This window comes from Phocoena sinus, chromosome 15 (genome assembly GCF_008692025.1).
Source record: "Phocoena sinus isolate mPhoSin1 chromosome 15, mPhoSin1.pri, whole genome shotgun sequence".
Taxonomy (NCBI): domain Eukaryota; kingdom Metazoa; phylum Chordata; class Mammalia; order Artiodactyla; family Phocoenidae; genus Phocoena; species Phocoena sinus.
Genome location: NC_045777.1, coordinates 80,838,301 through 80,859,153, shown reverse-complemented (window position 1 = coordinate 80,859,153; position 20,853 = coordinate 80,838,301). Strand labels below are relative to the sequence as shown.

Here is a 20,853-nt window from a genome sequence, read left to right as displayed (position 1 = left end):
CTCTAGAGCCCGTCAGCCACAACTACTGAGGCTGTGTGCCGCAACTACTGAAGCCAGTGCACCTAGAACCCGTGCTCCACAAGAGAAGCCACCACAGTGAGAAGCCCATGCACCACAATGAAGAGTAGCCTCTGCTCGCCGCAACTAGAGAAAGCCCGCGCACAGCAACGAAGACCCAACGCAGCCAAAAATAAATAAATAAAATTTAAAAATAAATAAATAAATTTACCAGGGAACTGTTATCTGCCAACACCACTCTCTCAAGCAGACTGCCCACACACAGCCCTCTTCATTGTAAGAGTGAAACGCAGACAAGCATATATTTCATCTCGTGTCTCTACTTTTCTTCCACTCTCAGTTGAAAAGACCTACATCTAACTTTTTTTTTTGGCTGCGTTGGGACATCGTTGCTGCATGCGGGCTTTCTCTAGTTGCAGCGAGCAGGGGCTACTCTTCATTGCGGTACGCGGGAGTCTCATTGTGGTGGCTTCTCTTGTTGTGGAGCACGGGCTCTAGGCGCACTGGCTTCAGTAGTTGGGGCACGCAGGCTGTCGTTGTGGCTCACGGGCTCTAGAGCACAGGCTCAGTAGTTGTGGCTCATGGGCTTAGCTGCTCTGTGGCATGTGGGATCTTCCAGACCAGGGATGGAACCCATGTGCCCTGAGTTGGCAGGTGGATTCTTAACCACTGCGGCACCAGGGAAGTCCCTACATCTAACTTTTGATCTACTTAATATATTTTCAGGTTGGCTGTATTAAAAAATTCAAAAAGTACAAATTATGGAAGAACAATAATTCGTAAGATCACTAAAACAAACTCACTTGTACAATAAGCTATAAACTCACCATATTTGCTTATCCCGAGCATTAAATCTTTTGACTATTTTTACAAATGGTTGTTATGACAACATCACATTGTTTTTCCCTGTATTACATGAAATAATATTTAAGAATTAAATTCAAAAAAAGAATTAAATTCCCCTGAGATAATAAAAAACGTTTTTAGAAGATGTATATGTATTCCAACTTCCAGTGTGATACGGTGTCCAGATATCAAGGACATCTAAATAAAAATAAAATCTTGCAGAGGTTAAATGCTAATATTTTTCAAGAATATCCTAGGCAAATTGTACAGATTAAGGAATGAAAATCACATTTAAACCAATGTACGTGGATTAAACTACTGTTGCTATCACTGGGCTATGACAGTTACAATTCCACAACTTTTACAGTATGGCATAATGTGAAGGGGTAAAAAAAAACACCTCAGTTTTCCAGTTCTCTGGAGAGATCTGGGGCAAAGGTATCAGAATTCAATAACAGGAGTTTCTCAGCTGAACTGAGGACAGAGAATAGATGGTATGAGTCAACTCCCTGGCTGACTGTTACCTTTGGCTAAATAAGGAAAATGTCTTCTACAGCCAAAGGGAGATGAGAACCTTAGCAGGTGGATGGATTTCAGATCTGCACTGAAATTGGCTTCATGTGGGATGCGGAAGCGTCTAGGTGAAGGCCGGTTAGGTGATAATTGACATCTCCTCCCGGTCTCTGCTCTCAGACACTGAGTTGATTATGCTTCTTAAATACTTTATGAACTCCATTCTGATGTCTTCTGGGTCATCCTCAAGATTTGAGTGCACCAGCTTCAGCTTGTTCAAGGGTGGCGCTTAAAAAAGAAAATAATGTAATTAGGCATGAACTTGTAGTGAGGGGCTATTCCTAGCTCCAAAGGACCTGAGTCTTTTATTTTTTATTTTAAAAAAATATTTATTTATTTGGCTGAGCTGGGTCTTAATTGTGGCACGCAGGATCTAGTTCCCTGACCAGGGATCGAACGCGGGCCCCCTGCATTGGGAGTGAGGAGTCTTAACCACTGGACCACCAGGGAAGTCCCAGGACCTGAGTCGTACGGGAGCCAATTTCTTTAACTTTCCCAAGTCCAAAAATAAAGTTGTGCCTTGCTTGACACAATTTAACAGAGAAAGGTTTCATCACACTGCCACCTGGCAACAGGATCACAGCTCTCCAAGCCACTTCCAGGCCCTCTTTGTTCTTACACCAGAGGAAGGCATTTCTGAATTTTGAGTTGTTTTTTATGGTCACTTTGACACCTCTGTAATGGTGTGTCACATGCAAATTGGAGCTTAAAGGCAAGTCAGGAAAGAGTGTCCCTAATAGTACCGATGAGTGGCTAAAACCAGGTTTTTTTCCCCTCTTAGTGTCTGCCAACTTTTAAAGTGTCTGCATCCTGGCCTGAATGGTACAGCAGATCTTCCAACCCAGCAGTTCTGATTTACGTGGTAAGAAAAACAAATGTCTAGGACACAGCAGATGCTCTTTAGCTGCACAGGGCTGCTGGTTTCCAAGACACAGGGCAATACACAAATGCCCAGAGCATTTCAGACTACAGCAGAAAGGAGAAGTGCAGGCTTCCTACCCAAAGCCAGATTTCCTTTGTCACTTCCAGAGCCTGGTTTGTGGTGTGCAATTAACAGACATTGGGTGTCCTGTAAAAACTGCTGCTGGACGAAGCAGGAGTACCACATCTCAATTTCCTTCAGGTGGCCTGGGATGTCAGCATTGAAGACGACCACCACCCCGTGAGAGTCCTTCATCAGGGCTGGCCAGCAAGACTCGAACCTGTGTGGCAGAAAAGGATGCAGCGTGAAGGGCAGGTGGCTCTGGCTTCTGCATTTGTTTTGTTTCTAATTTTTAGTGGAGTAGAGTTGATTTACACTGTTGTGTTAGTTTCTGCTATACAGCAAAGTGATCCAGTTATACATATACACATATCCACTCTTTTTTAGATTCTTTTCCCATATAGGCCATTATAGAGTATTGAGTCCCCTGTGCTATGCAGTAGGTCCTTATTAGTTACCTATTTTATACACAGTAGTGTGTATATGTCAATCCTACTCTCCCAATTTATCAGCCCCCCGCCACTTCCCTCCCTGGTAACCGTATGTTTGTTTTTACATCTGTGACTCTATTTCTGTTTTTTTTGTGTGTGTGTGGTATGCGGGCCTCTCACTGTTGTGGCCTCTCCCGTGGTGGAGCACAGGCTCCGGATGCGCAGGCTCAGCGGCCATGGCTCACGGGCCCAGCCGCTTCGCGGCACGTGGGATATTCCCAGACCGGGGCACGAACCCGTGTCCCCTGCATTGGCAGGCGGACTCTCAACCACTGCGCCACCAGGGAAGCCCTCTATTTCTGTTTTATAAATAAGTTCACTCGTACCACTTTTTTTCGATTCCACGTATAAGCAATGGTTCTGGTTTCTAACTGTGGACTTTGAAAATGATGTCTAAGTATTAATCATGGATGGATAACCTCTCACTATATCATAACCCAGTCACTAAAGTTTCAAGAGCAATGCGTGTCACCAGTAATTGATGGAGCCCCTAACACATGCTAGGAAGGGCGCTCGCTAGGCCCAAGTCCAAGGTGCCTGGCAGGCAGCTGATTTTTGAATCATTTGATGGAGCAAATGCTCTAAAGGAAACGTACTTTGGATCGCCACCGCAGTCCCAGAGCTCAAATTCACACCCCGCGCTTTTGTCGTTGCTCGTAACGTGTGGGTTCTCAAATTCCAGGATCCTAAACATAAAAACAAGAGCAGCACCTCTCCTTAGGAAACATTATACTTTGGGGATGCCAAAGTCAGGGGCGGGTGATGGTCAGGGACTGCGTGGGACGCGGACTGGTCAGGGCTCACCTCACTCCTTGGGTTGGGTTGTATTCGGTGATGTCAGAAGATTCTGTCAGGAAGTTGGCCAAAACAGTTTTTCCACTCTGTGACAATGAAGACAGTGAAAGATCGTTGCTGAAGAGCAGAAAAGTAAACCATAAGCAGGCCCTCCAATAGCCAGCCTGGACCCGGGTGGGATGCAGTAGAGGCCACGGCCGCCCTGAGATCACCAGGGCAGAGGGCTCTCTCTGGCTGGGTGGGCACAGCCTGCTCTGGGTTGCAGGGAGCACAGATTTCAGAGCTGGCTCTGCTGCTGGGTGACTTTACCTGCTTCCCATCAGAGGGAATAGCTAGTTCAAAGGCACCAGGCAGGAATGGACGTGGCACATTTAAGGACTAGAAAGGCTGGTAAATTAGAAGAGTAGTAAGGGAGAGGGAGAGGTGTATGTGCAGAAATAATTTTGTTGTTGAAGCTAGGTAATGGTTACTAGGGTTCATTGTGCTCTCTCCCCTTGTATATGTTTGAGAATTTCCATTTAAAAAAGATATCTGTGTTTGTTTTGCTTTTCATAATTCCGAGCATATTGTTGTTACTTGCCTATTTAACAGTTTAAGTCTTGGAGAGCTCTCTGTGTCAGTTTACATGGATTTGCCTTATTTTGTTTCACTGCTGCACAAAGTAAGAATGTACCTTAGTTTATCCAGACATTTGCTCATTGATGGGCACCGAGGGTGTTTCCATCTGTTCAACATTGTATAAGACTCATGGGGAACGTGGAGGAGTCTTTAGCTACAGTAGCTTTAGAGAAATGTAACTGCCACCTAAAAGCTGTGCACATTTAAAATTGCAATCCCAGAATACTCCATTCCCTGAAAGCATTCTAACACTGCATGTTTTCAATATTCTAAACTTTTCTCATCCAAACTGATGAGCAGATAAGTGCCATCTGTTTGTTCTGCGACTGGGCGAGTGAGCATCTCTTCATTCTTATTCGTCAGTTGTATTTCCTGTGCACAGACTTTGCTACATTATCTTGAGTTGCTTCTCTTTTTTTTTATTGATTCTTAAACTTTCCTGTATGTTCTACCTATGAATCCTTTCTTTGTCATGCATTTTGCTAATACGTTCCCCTGGCTTTAACTTTGCTGTCATTTCTTTTAAGGCTTCTTCGTTTTTGTGTTGTGTTTAAGACCTTCCCCGTCACAAGATTAAAATCATAGCTTTCCATATATTCATCTACTAACAGTGGTTCCCAGCAAGTGGTCCCTGGACGACCAGCATCAACAAAATGCAGATTCTCAGGTCCCTCCCAGACCTACTGAATCAAAACTCTGGGATAGGACCAGCGAGTTGTGCAACTGACCACCAGGCAGTTCTGATGGGTGTTTAAGTTGGAGAGTTATTCATTTACTACTTCCACAGTTGTTCTTTTACACATTTAGCTTTCTAGTCCATCCGAATTTTATTCTTGTGTACGGTGTGAAGTACACAGGTAGATTTAATCCCCCGCCATCACCACCCACATGGAAAAGCTAAATGTTCCAAGACCAGGTAATGGTTCAGTCTTTCCTCCTGGTTTTCTTGTTCCACAGACATATCTCATTAGGGAGAGCCACAGGCGCAAAGGAGAGTCGTGAGATCTAGGCTCTGATTCCATAACGCCACTCACTACCTTGGGCCTTCGGGCCTTAGTACAACCGGGTCGAGGTCTGGGAACACCGAGTTCACGGTGAAGCCAGCGGCGCACACCAGGATGGGCGCGGTGGGACTGGGCTCCCGGCTCCTGGGCCCCACGCCCGCCCGGGTCCCGCTTGCCGCCCCGCCGGCCCAGGCCTCACCTCGCAGGGCCCCACGAAGAGGATCTTGGCCTTCAGCATCGCGGCCCGCCGCCCGCAGACCCGCCGGAACCCCAGGCGCTGCCAGAGTCCTCGCCTCCGTCAGGGCTGAGCGGAAGCCGCCGCGCCGGTTGGCTGCCTTCGTTCCCATGGAGACGGGAGCGGCCGCGGGGGCCGACGGGAGTGGGCGGGTTTCTGCCGGGGCGGCGGGGGGGCCGGGCACCCGAGGGGCTCTGGGGTGGTGTGCCGGCCACCTAGTGGGCGGCGTGGTTTTCGGGTTGGGGGTGGGCGGCAAGGCAAAGCAAGAGGGTAAGATGGAAGTAAAAAACCCGGATCCGGATTCACTTGTGAGCGAGGAAGCCCGCAGAGCTCGCGGGGTCCCAAATCTCCTTTATTCCTCCCCGTAACCCTGAGAGCTGAACGGGCCAAGTAGCTGGTGAGGTGGGGTGGGAACCAGGCATCTGACGCCTATATCACTCTGGCATGATACTGTCCACATTGAGAACGGATTTATCATATCCCTGGCCCAGTTTAGAAAAGGTCAGGGAGAAAATGAGTCTCTATGGTTCACCACTCACCATCATTTGGATAATCTGGGAGAAACCCAAAGGGTGATAATATCCCGGCCTTGTTCACGGGCAGTGCAGGTGTCTGAACGCATTGCTACTAAATCCAGTCACCAGGTCAGTTTTAAATTACGGAGGCGGAGCCCGTTCAGAAATTTGGGTGAGGCCATGAGGCCATTGTATGCTAAGGGTGCCAATACAAAATACGCTAGTCCCCCAGAAGTGCTAGTATAACAACTACAACAAGAACAACAACAAAACCAAAATAAATCCAATACCAAGCTGCTTTTTTTGCAATACAAGGTGAACTGGGACTTCCCTGGTGGCTCAGTGGTTAAGAATCGGCCTGCCAGTGCAGGGGACACAGGTTCGTTCCCTGGTCCGGGAAGATCCCACATGCCACGGAGTAACTAAGCCCGTGCGCCACAACTACTGAGCCTGCGCTCTAGAGCCCGCGAGCCACAACTACTGAAGCCGGCTCGCCTAGAGCCCGTGCTCCGGAACAAGAGAAGCCATTGCAGTGAGAAGCCCGTGCAGCGCAACGAAGAGTAGTGCCTGCTCGCCGCAACTAGAGGAAGCCAGCGCACAGCAACGAAGACCCAACACAGCCAAAAAAACAAAAAAACCCAAGGTGAACTGTAAGGAAGAGTCTGCCTTAAGTTCAAGATGTCTTTAACTGATTGATTGAATCAATATCTTTTGAATGAATGCCTGCTGTGTGTTCTTCTAGGTACTGGGGATGTGCCTGTACCTCTTGAAGCTGTCATTCCAGTGGAGTAGATGGATATTAAGGAAACAAGTTAATAAAAAAAGTACTCTCAGGTAGAGACAATTTTAGATATTGGTAAATGCTATGAATAAAAATAAATCACTAAAGAGTGTGAAGGAGCCAATTTTGGATGGAGTAGTCAAGGCAACACCTTGGTGCAGAGGTGACATTAAAGCAGAAAACTGAGTAAAGAGAGGGCGCAGATAAAGCATTGAAAGATGTAGGGTATGAGCAATGCAGCAGAACAGCAAGGGCAAAGACACTGAGGTGGAAATAAACGTGGTATGTTCCAAAAATAGCCCAGAGGGCCTGTGACACCGGTGCAGGAAGAGTAAGGAGAAGAGTGGTAGGAGATGCTTTTGGAGAGGTTGTATAAGACTTTGGGGATTCATTCTAAGGGTGATTGGAAGCCTGTGCCAGGATTGTATTTGGCTATGTGTCATAGAAACTCCACCACAGCAACTTAACCAAATAAGGGATTTATTATTTTCTCACCTAACAAGGAATCCAAGGATGGGCGTACAAGGGCTGATGCAGCTGCTTTCTCCTTACTTTCCTGACGTCTTTTGCTCCGCCTTTGTGTATTTGCTTTCTAGGCGGGAACAAAGGAGAAGAGCAAAGGTCAAAAGATATAGAGTACTACAGACTCCCTTTTCTCAGGAAAACAATGGCTTCCTTAGAATCCCTATCCAGTGATTTCTCCTTCTGTCTCATTGGTTAGAACTGTGTCACGTAGCCTCCATAACTGCAAAGGAATCTGGGAAATATAGATTGTAGCTTTGCACATTTCTTTTCCCAAGAAGTGGGGCCCAGAGTGGGAGTGGGGGTGGGGATGGGGAGTTGATATTGGCTAGGAAACTGGCCAGCCAAAAAAGTCATCATGGAAGATTCTGAGCAGTGGATTGACATGGATCTGATTTATGTTTAAAAGTGATCACTGGCTGCCGTGTGGAGCAAAGGGGACAAGCGTGGATGCATACATGGCAATTAGGAGGGTATTCAGGTAGCTTAAGAGAGGGATGATGGTGGTTTGGCTAGGGCAGCAGTGGAGGTTGGATCTGGGGCACATTTTGAAGGTAGAAGTAGCAGGAGTTGCTGATGGATTAGATGTCAGGGAAAGAGGAGTTAAGGATGAGTCCCAGGACATTGACGTATGAATGTCATTATTCATTGACATGAATAATGTTTGCCATTTCCAGACTTGGGAAGACTGGGGCAGGGTTTGTGGTGGGAGATTAAGCTTCTATTTTGGTTATGTTAGTTTTGAGATGCCTGCTAGTTGTTGAGGGAGAAATGGGATATAAGATTCTGTACCTGATGGGTGAGGTAAGGACTAGAGCTATAAATCTGGACAAGATATCACTCAGCATGTGGAATGCCATGAAAGCCATGGACTAGATGAGAACTCGTAGCGGGTAAGTGTTGGCAGAGAAGATAAGTGTAGACAGAAAGTGCCCTGGGACACTCTTCTATTTAGAGGAGAATCTAGCAAAGAAAGCTGAAAAGGATCGTCCAGAGAGGCAGGAAGGAAACTAGGAGAGTATGGCATCATGCAAGCCAAGTCAGGATCGTGTTGCAAGACAGGGAGTGATCCATTTTGTCAGATGCTTCCAAGAGATCCAGAGAAGTCAAGGAAGGTGAAGAATCAACAATCAGATGTGGTGGAGGTCACTGATCATTTTTTTAAAAGTACTTTTCACTTACTATCTTTAAACACATGACCACACATACATATAGCTTTGTAAAAATGGCTAAATATGGTCATGCGTTTGCTTTCTTTTGGTGCAATTTCCTTTTTCTTTTTTTGTTTGGCTCCCTTACCTCACCCTTGACCTCTCCCTTTCCCTCTTCACTGCTTGAAGTTTTCATTCTAGTGAAGAGACAGACAGTGAGTAAACTCCCAATGGAGAGGCTATGATTACAACCTGGGGTGCATCGTTCAATATTTTTTTTTTTTTAATATTTTTCTCCATACATCTTATAAATCCCCATTCTACAAGGCTCTAAATACATAGAGATCTGTAACAGGTTGCTAAAAGGGTGACTCTGTCCAATTTTGGCTGAGGCTTTAAAGGCTGACAATAGGTGTTTAGTGTCTCCCAGAGTCTAGTCCCTTTCTGTAGAACTTAAGCACATCACCTGGAAGTTATCAGAGTCATGAAGTTGAAGAGGGAGAGAGGGAAAATTTCTTTGAAGAGCGTGCTGTTTGCTCATCTCGGGTCAAGTGAGACATGAGTCTTCAGAGAACTTGTATCCCCTGGCATTTGGGCAGCCCCCTGTTTTCACAATGCACCTTTGAAGATTATGTGCTTGAATCCTTAGATTGGGGTTCTGGAAGAAGAGGAGGGATGCATTCTCAGCTGATGAAAAATGAAGATGGAGTGGAAATAATCTGGATGGAGGGGCTTTGTATTTTGGGTGTGAATTAGTTTGACTGGAATAACAAAACTGTATTCTAGTGTGAAGGTTGACAGTCTAGAGATGGTACAGCAGCACAAAAATGGCCTCATGCACCAGGTTCTTTACACCTTTTTTTCTCTGCTGTCCTAAGGTTTAGTCTTTGTCCTCATGCTTGTTACCTCATAGTCACAAGATGGCTGCTGTGCCTCCAGGCATCATGCCTGCAATTAAGGAAAGAAGAAGCGGGAAGAGCATATGCTTTTCTGGTTGAGTCTGTCCTTTTTTAAAAAAATTAACATTATTTAGTCATAATTTACATATAATAGAGTATACCTATTTTTTTTTTTGCGGTACGCGGGCCTCTCACTGCCGTGGCCTCTCCCATTGCGGAGCACAGGCTCCGGACACGCAGGCTCAGCGGCCATGGCTCACGGGCCCAGCCGCTCCGCAGCATGTGGGATACTCCCGGACCGCGGCACGAACCCTTGTCCCTTGCATCAGCAGGCGGACTCTCAACCACTGCGCCACCAGGGAAGCCCGAGTATACCTATTTTAAGTGTTCTTTGAGTTTTGAAAAATACGTAGACTCCTATACATTTACTATCTTACCATCTTGCTCAAGATATGGAGCTCGAGTCTAGATGGGGAGACCAACCTATATTGTGCTTTTCACCTTGTGCTTTTCCAAATATAATCTCATTTTAATTCACAACTGGAGCTATTACTAAAAGGCACGTGATGAGTCCATACCCTAAATTGATGTCAGGGAGGAGGCAGGAACCATGAGGCTTTGCAGTGGTTCTCCTTTCTGTGTGAAAAGATGCTGTGTCTCCTCTGTGCACAGAAGTGGCTTTGCCTCTCAGTCTGCACCAGCTGTGTCGGGTCCAGAGTCAGGGCTTCCTCAGCCCCTGTGTTTCCTGAGCCTCACTGGGAAATGCTACGTCCTTTAACAACCCGTGACTTCTTTGAAGAGTCTTATTCATGTTTGGGTCCACTGGACCCAGATCAAAGCTTGGTGCACAGTAGGTGCTCAATAAATTTCAGTTCCATCTCCCTCTCTCCCCACACATGCATGCAGACACATATACACATTCATTGATTCTATAAGTATGTAAGTTAATGAAAGTTCCCTTATACTTGCCTTGGGGGCTTTAGTTTTTGTTTCCAGGTGAGAGAAATAAAAATTGTGAATTGCTTTACATTTCTCGGATATAGTTACTATATAAATTTGGGATTATTATTATAGATTACTGAAATTCTTTGCTTTATGACTTTCATTTTAATTAGAAGAGGTTGACTTCAGATGGCTTAATACCCAGCCTTTGGTCCTGAAGGGAGCAATATGACATTGGCAGGGACCAGACCTGGATGACCTAAGAGTAATTTTTCTCCTGATTCTGTGACTTGATGCAATAAAAACCTCTCACTTGAAAAAACTCAAAGAAATACATTTGACATATTTCAAATCCTTTCTATAAATTGTTGAAAAGATTTAATAGAACCGCCCTGTCATAAAATCTTTAATTTGAGTTGACCTTGCATGGTCCCAATTCTTACACATGCAGTTTTTATTACTAAAGAGTAAGTGATAGATTTCCTGTTATTCAAGGGAATAAAAATGCCCTTCAATCACCTCCTCCTACAACATAGAGATGTGAACGTATTCGGATGAACTCTCAAAGATAGGAATGATCACAAAATGGATTGTAACCTGGAAGTATTTTGTCTTCTATTAATGCGGGCATCCCTTATTTTTATTATTGTCTTTTAAAAAGCTCTAGCCAAGGATAAGGTTCAGCAAGTTTGGTTTAGGGAAAGTTCAATAAGATAAAATTATTTTTCGTCAATTCCCATTAGAAAGCCTGAGCTGTGCTTTCAATGTATATAACAAAAAAATTCCCAGGGGGTTGAAGATAAAACTTTTGGCGAAAACAATGAAACAGGGATGTGGCATAACTAGGACCTTTTGTCTTCATTTGGCAGTGTCCTGCATGCAGGCTTTGGGGAGGCAGTTGTGTGGTGGCAAGAGCGCTGATTTCGGGGTAAGCCGGGATTTGAAAGTAGCTGAGTGATCCGTAGAAGATTACTTATACTCTTGGGCTCAGTGGGAGCCAGCATTCAAGATGGCCCCATGACTCTCTCTTCTTGGTTTTCATGCTCTTGTGTAGTCCCTCTTGCACTGAATAGGGCTGACCTGTGTAACCAACAGGGTAGTGAGGGATATGTGACTTCTGAGGCTGGGTCATAAAAAGACAGTGTAACTTCTGTCTTCCACACTCTTTGATCAATCGTCTGGGGCAGGCCAGCTGCCGTGTCTTAAGGACACAAGCTACCGTGTGGAGAGCCCCGTGGGGTGAGAAACTGAAGCCTCCTGCCTACCAGCTGGCAGCAACCTGCTGGCCACGTGAGTGAGCCATCCTGGCTGGATCCTCCTGGTCCAGTCAAGCCTTCGGATGACTTGCAACTCTGCCAACATCTTACCTACAACCTTGTGAGAGATTCTGAGCCGGAACCACCCAGCTAAGCTACTCCCAAACTCTTGACCCACAGAAACTGAGATAATAAATGTTTATGGTTGCTTTAAGGTGCTAAGTTTTGGGGAAATTTGTCATGTAGCAATAGATAACACCGAACCTTAGTGTCTCACCCAGTGAAATGGCGTTCCTAGACCAATCCTATAGGATTTTTAGGAGGATTGAATGAGATAAGACGTACAAGCAATCCAGCCCAGTTCCTGGTACATTAGGTGGTTGGTATCTGGCGATTACCATCTCTTGTAACACTCTCAGATCTTTATAACACTTGCGATGTTTTTGATGTACTCTTTCCATGCCCTGGATCACAAGAGTTTTCCCACTATACTGATTGTACCTTTTGAGCACTAATTTACCTTTGCTGTCCCCCTCCCCCCTCCTCTTGGAGGAGGGAGCATTTATATATTTAACTTATTGCAAATAAGTTAATGCCTTGACTAACACATGATCTGTTCCTGTTGAAATTTCTTCATAGAGAGTTTCTTCACTCTTGCTGAACTTCGCTAATTTCCTGCTTTCTCGACTTAGTTTGCTCCAGATTCTGTTTGCTTGAAATGAAGGCTACTGTCCAGTCAACAGGTAGCTGCAAATTCCAGCCCCATGCATTACCTAAAGAAGTCTTCATTAACTCACCTCCCACACTGAGATTTTGTTTAGGAGCAAATTAGGTCACGTAGGCATGTGAAACCGTAGCTGACGATGCCTGGGAAACACTGTGATACACCTGTGGATTGCTTAGAAGGTTTGTGTTACGGAGTGTGCAACATTTATGTATTCATGGAAAGATTTACTTTCCTAATGCAGTTTCAGGTTTGATGCGTTGTCTCTTCCGGGGCCAGACCTTAATCTGAAATTTAACCAAGATGATTCTAGAGCCTTCTTTTCTGAAAGAATGCCACCCTCATATAAAGCTGTTTTGAAATGTCGTCTTTATTATTCAGGTCTGGTGAGGCCAACAGACCAGGAGCTGGTTGCAGTTGGGAAGAGAGTTTGTTCTCACAATTCCTAAGAGGAGGGTGCACATCGCCCCATGGGGGACCATGTGGGGAAGCACCAGGGTCAGTGAAAAGACAGAAGGAGCAAGAGAAAACTGTGGGCAGGAGCCTGTATTGTGGTTTCTGTAGGAAGGAGAGGCTAAGGCAGGGTCAGCAGGATTCGGGTTGGCTGGTTGGAATCATTTCAGGGGCTCTGGGATGTAGGGGCTGTCCCTGGTTGCCTGACACCTGGCCCTCAGGTGATTCGGGCGGGGGGGACAGTGGTCCAGAGTTTGAGAGAAAGGAGGTGGTTGGGATGTGGGCTCCGGATTGGTTGGTTTGCATATGAAAAGCATGCTCAGAGACAGGCCTGTGGTTTACAGTCTCTAGGAATTAGCTAGTCCGGGGAGGGGTGGTCTCTCCAGAGTCAGCGATGCCCTGGATGTTGAAGCATCAGAAGCGCATGGTTCCTTCAAAAGCCCATCACTTGATAGCAGTTAACATATTATAAAATGTACCTTTTGACTTTCAATAAAGGTCATTATTTTTATAGACTGTTTTTGCCACTTGGTATGGATGGGTTGAAGGATTTACTCATTGCTTTAATACTGTATATTTAAACCTTTTTTTCTCTTTTACTTACATTTAATTTTTAAGCGAAAACAACATATGAAAGGAATATCCGTATGTGTTTTTTAAAGTCTGTAACGAAAAATAGTGAGAATTCACCTCTCACCGCATTCCCCACACTGTCCCCCTACCTGTCACCCAGACAACCACTTCCACCCACTTCTTTTGGTAGTTATCTTTATAATACAAAATTTTTATGCTTACACTGTTTTCTTTCTCAACATATCATTTTTAGACATAGTGTATTGATTGACTTTTCTGTTATGATAATATGTGAAGTATTAGCTTTCTTTTTTTTAATATATATTTTTTAATTTGGCCACACCATGTGGCTCACGGGATCTTAGTTGCCTGACCGAGGATTGAACGCGTGCCCCCTGCAGTGGAAGCGCGGAGTCTTAACCACTGGACCGCCAGGGAAGTCCCAGTATTAGCTTTCTTGTTACCACCTCCACCTGTTGTCTCCCCATCCTCTCAATACAGTTGAATCACTATTTTTTATTTTATATCAGTAATCAGGTATACCTTTTGTTAACAGGTTGTATTTGGAGATGTAATTATTGTGTGATGGAGTGCAGAAAAACTCTTTCAGTCCCTCTTTTAGAGGTGGGAGAGCTGGGGTCAGGAAGACCCTCGTTGGGCGGTACTGCGTGGCACCCTACACGGGGAAGAGGAGCCGGGAACAGCTGTTTCCTCGTGGGAGCACCTGCCCTCCAGGCCAGGCTGGAGAAGCATCCAAGGTGCCCTAGCAAGATAATGCCAGGTCATCATTTCCCAAGAGACAGGAGGAACATTTTTTCCTCCTATGAGACTAGATCACGTTGTCCTGAAACAATTGCTATTTGACTTGGAGAGACATGCTTGCTTGCTTCTTAAATAATTAGGAAGGAAGTTAGCTGCGATGCTGGTTGATAGAGAAACTGAAGTAGGAACCCCCCTGCCCACAATAGCCTTCCTCAGCCTGGGAACCAGGGCGCAGTCCTCCCCTTGGCCTTGGAAGTGCTTCAGTAGCCTGTGGACAAAGTCTGAGGCCCTGGAGATGCAAGACCCAGGAAGGGAGAGAAAAGCAAGGTCTCCTCTCCCTGTGGGGAGGGAATGGAGCGTTCCATAGCAGGGGTGGATCCCTGAGCTGGAAGGCTGGATTAGGAGGGGGATGGAGAAGAGAAAGCTCAGGAGACCTTGGCTTAAATGGGACTCTCTACCATCTGCTCACCAACTTTCTTCCAAAAAACGTAAGGCTAAATTTTGTTTTATTTATGTTTATTTGTGTGTTTAAATAGGTAACAAATACACATGGTTAAAAATAAAAAAAAGAAAAAGAAAAATCCGGAGGAAGTCTCTCTCCCACCTGTTCCCATCCCCCCCCACTCTGCAACCCCTTTCCCAGACATAGAGCCACTTTTCTTGATTGATTTCTCACGCACCTTGTATTGTTTCCGCATATAAGCAAATATTAGCATATGGCCTTATTTCTCCCCTTATTGCGCAAAAGGCATCGTGCTCTATATATCCTCCTGCACGCTTTTCTGTTCTTCACTTAGCAGTATAGCCTGGAGGTCTTTCCATATCAGTGTAGTGAGAGCTTTTGTCTTCTTTTCTACGGCTGCACGGTATTCTGCCATGTAGACGTACCATACTTCAATTAACCGGATCTGTTCTGATGAAACTTGGTGGTTTCCAGCATGATACCATTGCAAACTGTGCTGCAATGAATAACAAACACTACGTGTATCTCATTTCTGACATGCGCTGGTATATATGTAGGATAAATTCCCAGAAGTGGGTCAAAGGGTATATGCACTTTTTTTTTTTTTTTTTGGCCATACTCCATGGCATGTGGGATCTTACTTCCCTGACCGGGATCGAGCCTGTGACCCCTTGCCGTGGAAGCATGGAGTCTTAACCACTGGATTACCAGGGATATGAGCACTTTTTGATTTGAATAAATAGAGCTAATTTGACCTCTACCTAGATTGTGCCATTTCCACCAGCAATGTACAACAGCCCCTGTTTTCATTCAGTGTCATCCACAGAGTATATTGTAAAATCAGCTCTCAAAGTTCCCAAACTAACGATGCCTGTGGCTTGGGATAGGAATATTTATGTTGAAAACATCAGCTAACTTCTATGATGTGTTTCTTCTCTTACTTATCATCAGCTAGTAATTCATATTCCACCTGCCCAGTGGGTAAGGTGTTCAGATACAAGCTGTTGACTCCTTGGCTAGGAGAGGAGGAATAGACCATGGATGTGGTTGGACTAAGTGTCCTGAGATGCTCCTTCCATCCTGATTCTGTGGTTTGATACTGTGTCTCTTCCACTGATCTCATCTTCTTCTTCCCTCCCAATAAAATTTACATGTTGGAGTCATGTTCTAAAACATTTGGCAATTGTTTTCTGCAAAGGCACACTTTGATGTCTAAGTACGCGTCAACATTTCATGGACCAGCCCGTGGCGGAACTGACTGTGTGAGTTTCCTTTTCCTCGCGTGATGGCCAGGCTGAAGGAAGACTCGCCTGGGTGTGGAGCAGAGCCTGGTGAGTTTGGCAGCCCTTCCAGGAGACATGTTTTGGGAAACAATTCCTTTCTCACACAAAGCAGCCCAGCCACCAGAGCAGATCCATTCAATGGCCTTGAGCGCTGTCTGAAGTCCCTTGGGAATCAAGCCAAACACAAACACAGGGTGTTTCCTCCATCACTGCCCTTCAAAGCACTTTGCCTCTGGTATCTAATCAATCTTCATAGCAAGTTTTGGAAGGGAAGATTGTTTTCCTCATGTCATGGTGACTGCAAGTCAGGAAACATGAGGAGAAGGCAGGTTTCCTGTAGCTCTCCTCCCTTTGGTGCCTTGGGAGAGTCCTGCTCTGTTTCGCCTCCAGCTTTTCTCTCTGAATCTCTTGGTGGAAGTTTGGAGGTCAAGATCATGTTCTCTCGTCTATGAGCCGAAGGCCCTCTCCCATAGCCACTGGCAACTCAGCTTTTGCCCTCTGTCTAAACACTAGTAATGTGACTTTGGGTAAGCATAAGTCTTCGTTTGAGCCTCTGTAAGATAGGAATAGTAATCGGCATGTCATGGGATAATTGGGAAGATAAAATGAGATAATGTACATGAAGATGCTTGACACATCAGAGCCAGAATTAATTCAGTCAGGGAAAACAACCAAACCAACCAACCAACCAACCAGCATCATTACCATCATCAACAACAAAACGGTTTGATCCAATCAGTTCAGTAGCCATCAGAAAAACATCCCAACATATCAGACAGGAATTTTATAGTCCCTGGCTGTCCCTGTTGGGTGAGTTGCTGTGCAAAGCAGTGCCGCAAAGAGTTTGGGCTCTGCAGCTGGACGGTCTGAGTTCAAAGCTTGCCTCCATAACTTCCCAGATGGGTGACCTTGGACCAGTTACTTAACTGCTTTGTGCCTCCGTATCCTTGCCTGTAAAATGGCCATAATAATAGCACCTGCTTTGTAGGACTGTTCTGAGGACAAATGTGCTAACCCACCCCAGGCACTCAGCTCAGTTCCTGGTACCTGAGAAGGGCTCCATCACCATCAGATTTCTAGAACTGTGCAAACCTGGCCCAACTCCAGGGTAATGCTGTTTCGTGGAATGGTCTTTCTCCATAGGCACGAAAAATTGCTAAGAAAGGCACTTAAGATTACTACAAATTAGAACCACAAGAGGAGCCAGAAAGAGGCTTGATTGTGTTGTGTAATGCTGTCACATGTAAACTGACTAGTTACATACCTGCCCTGCAAAGAGCAAGTGTGCTCGGATGAGGATGGGTCAGCAAAGGATTCCTTTCAATGTCTTTCAGCTCACGGCACAGCTGTCTTGCAAAGGCTGGACAGGACTCTGGGCTGCAGGACAGCGGAGCAGGTCATAAATCAAAGGCGTGCTCACTCCTACACAGACAGCGGGAGAGCCTGGTGCCACAGGACATGAGGTCCCCTCTCCCCCAGGCAAATGAATCATCAAGGATCACCGTCACATCGCTTCTGTCATCAGCTAGTTATAAGGAAAGGCCAGAGAGTTTGGCAAATTCTTACTTGAAAAGAGATCTCTTTGACCCATCTGAAGACTCTCAAAATGGTGAAGGGCATTAATCAAATTGTTTCTGATTAGGAGCATGTGAAAACTAAAAGGCACAGTTGTAGCCAAACAACTTGAGGCAATTCTTAGCATTCATATGGGATACGTTAAAAAGTCCAGGAGGGGCTGGGGAGCAGGGGATGGGAACACGATGGTCACCGGGTTACAGTGGCCGGGGAACGTGTGTTAATGGTAATGAAATCAGCTAACGTGTGCTGATTCCTTACTGGGTGCCACACCCAACTTGAAGCACTTTGCACCAATCCACTCCTTTAAAATTCTCAGCAACCTCATAGGTAGGTACTATTATTACCTTCATTTCTGTTTTATAGAAGGTAGAACCAAGGTACAGGGACTGTTTGAGGCCATCCAGAGTTTGAATGAAGGCTGTGTGAAGCCAGGACCCAACTCCCTGCTGCTACCCTGTCCTGCTACCTTGCTGGTGCCATCATTAGGGTGGGATGTGGGTCACTTGGTGGCTTGGCAATGAGTCTTCTTTTTTTCTTTTTTTTTAAGAGCAAACTTAAAAAATATATATATTTATTTGTTTCTTTGGTTGCGTCGGGTCTTAGTTGCGGCAGGCAGGCTCCTTAGTTGTGGCTCACCTGCTCCTTAGTTGCGGCATGCATGTGGGATCTAATTCCCTGACCAGAGATCGAACCCGGGCCCCCTGCATTGGGTATGGCAGTGAGTCTTGATCAGGGAAACAGTGCAAGCTGATGACCAGACTGTTCCATCTCAGAGGGACGCCTCTAAACCCATTAACATTCCCCTCCCCCTCCCCCCCCCACTTCCTTCCTCTCTTAACTTGTCAATGTGGACAACTTAAATATATACACATCATTTGCTTTAACAATTATCAACCATTTTCGACCCCATTTTATCTACCATACCACTTTTTTTTCCCGAAGTATTTTAGAGTAAATCCCAGATATCATGTCATTTCACCGGTACATACATGTGTTTAACAGATAGGGGCTTTTTAAAAAACATAACCACCATGTCATTATCACACCTAATAAAATGAATGATTCCTGAGAAATATCATCTAATATCCAGTCCATATTCAAATCTCCCCGATTGTCGTAAAGACGTTTTTACAATGGATTGTTCAAACCAGGATCCAAACGAGGGCCTTCCATTGTATTTGGCTCTTATACTTCTAAAGCCCCTCTCTCTTTAAAAAAAAAAAACCCGTTTATTTTGGAATAATTTTAGATTTATAAAGAAGTTACAAAGCTGGTACAAGAGTTCCTGTATACCTTTCACACAGTTTTCCTTAATGTTAATATCTTAGGCAATCATGGTGCATTTGTCAAAGTAAGAAATTAACATGAATACATTACTATTAAGTAAATTTCAGAGTTAATTCAGGTTTCATCAGTTTTTTTCCCACTAATATCTTTTTTTTCTGTCCTAGGATCCAATCCAGGATACCATAGCATTTGGTTAAGTCTCTTTAATCTAAATTTTGATCTAATTTAATCACCTTATTTTTTTTCCTTCATGCCCTTTTTGTTTGGGAGAAACCAGGTCAACTGGCCTGGTGGACATCCTGCCTTTGGACTTGGCTGATTGCTTCCCTCTGGTATTGTTTAACATGTTCCTCTGTCTCCCGTATTTCCAATAAATTCATGGTTAAACGTAGAGGCTTCATGAGATTGAGGTTCCATGCCTTTTTGAGACAGGGATTCTTCGTGGATGATGCTGTGTTATTGCATCACCTTATGAAACATAATGACTGGAGGTCCCACTTAAGGGCCTGGCATGTCATAGGCGCTCAATACATATTTGTCAAATGAATCAGCAAATCGATGATCCTGTATATGTCGGAGGTGGACCATTAGCGGGTGAGGGAGGAAGGAAGGGGCTCAGGACAGGCTGTGTGGAGAGTTATCCTAGCTGTTTCTCTCATCATGATCTGCGCAGTGATTTGTAGTTTCCGTCCCCAGCATGGATTTACCCCCTGAGTTCCAGGCCTGTCCTTCCAGTGAAATATCCTTCTTGGATATCCTAGAGGCATATCCACATTCAACGCATCCCCAAATGAATTCCTTTTTTCTCTCACCCTCCCAGCCTGCTCCCCCGTTCCCAACCTCAGTTCATGGGACTTCTAGAAGTGCAGTATCGGTTGTGACTAAGAGCCTGGACCCTGGAGTCAGACTGCCTGGGTCCACATCCCTGCTCTGCCTGTGACCTCTCTGTGTCTTAGTTTTCCCATCTGCAAAATGGAGATAACATTGGCATCTGCCTCATTAGACTGTGGGGAGGAATGAAAAGAGCATGTGGATTAAGACGCTTAGGACCATACCTGCATCCAGGAAGCGGGGGCTGCGTGTGGTACCCGCTATCACCCTAATCATCACTCAGTCTCCTGAGCAGATACCCAGAGTCATTGTAGGCACCCCCTCCCCCTCCATGGTCCCGCTAATCCAGCACCACCCAATAGAAATAGAATGTAAGATTTAGACGTGATTTTGAGTTTTTAATGGCCACATTAAAAACATTTAAGAGAGAGAAAAGAGAAAAAAGAAAAAAAACATCTGAGAGAAATACAAAGAGTTAATTTTAACACTTTTATTTAGTCCAATATCTCAAAAATATAATCTCAACATAGAATCGATATAGAAGTTATTAGTGAGGTATTTTACATTCTTTTTTAAAATTAATTTATTTTTGGCTGCATTGGGTCTTCGTTGCTGCACATGGTTTTTCTCTAGTTGCGGCGAGCGGGGGCTACTCTACGTTGTGGTGTGTGGGCTTCTCATTGTGGTGGCTTCTCTTGTTGCAGAGCACGGGCTCTAGGTGTGCGGGCTTCAGTAGTTGTAGCACGTGGGCTCAGTAGTTGTGGCGCACAGGCTTAGTTGCTCCGCGGCATGTGGGATCTTCCCGAACCAGGGCTCGAACCTGTGTCCCCTGCATTGGCAGGTGGATTCTTAACCACTGCGCCACCAGGGAAGCCCTTATTTTACATTCTTTTTAAAATTTTGAACTAGGGACTTCAACTAGAAGTGCCTCAACTAGAGAGCCTGCGTGCTGCAAACTACAGAGCCTATGCGCTTTGGAGCCCATGCGCTCTGGAGCCCACACGCTCTGGAGCCCACGCGCTCTGGATCCCGTGCGCCACAACTAGAGAGAGAAAACCCGCACGCCACAACTAGAGAGAAGCCCATGCGCCACAACAAAAAGATCCCGCGTGCTGCAACGAAGATCCCGCGTGCCACAACGAAGACCTGACGCAGCCAAAAATAAATAAATAAATAAAATATTAAAAAAAATTTTTTGAACTAACTCTTCAAAATCTGTTGTGTATGCCAGATGTGTAGGCCATCTCACTTTGGACCAGGTGTATCTCCAG

General features: G+C 45.2%; 1 protein-coding gene across 1 annotated transcript; it reads right to left on the bottom strand.

Moving 5' to 3' along the window:
- Positions 1 to 735: 735 nt before the first annotated feature.
- On the bottom strand, positions 736 to 5,680 carry IFT22 (intraflagellar transport 22). Its single transcript, XM_032605558.1, has 5 exons — positions 5,527 to 5,680; positions 3,715 to 3,791; positions 3,507 to 3,596; positions 2,437 to 2,639; positions 736 to 1,665 (listed from the first exon to the last, which is right to left on the bottom strand). The coding sequence occupies exons 1-5, from the start codon at positions 5,563 to 5,565 to the stop codon at positions 1,517 to 1,519; spliced, it is 558 nt and encodes a 185-aa protein (XP_032461449.1). The 5' UTR covers positions 5,566 to 5,680; the 3' UTR covers positions 736 to 1,516.
- Between the last annotated feature and the right edge of the window lie 15,173 nt (positions 5,681 to 20,853).

What these genes read in the sequence shown, in the direction of transcription:
- IFT22 (XM_032605558.1), bottom strand. Translation starts at nt 5,565, where the DNA reads ATGCTGAAGGCCAAGATCCTCTTCGTGGGGCCCTGCGAG. An exon ending in TCTTCGTGGGGCCCTGCGAG is followed by an intron (nt 3,792 to 5,526) that starts GTGAGGCCTGGG and finishes TCATTGTCACAG; the next exon opens with AGTGGAAAAACTGTTTTGGC. An exon ending in GACTGCGGTGGCGATCCAAA is followed by an intron (nt 2,640 to 3,506) that starts GTACGTTTCCTT and finishes TCTGCCACACAG; the next exon opens with GTTCGAGTCTTGCTGGCCAG.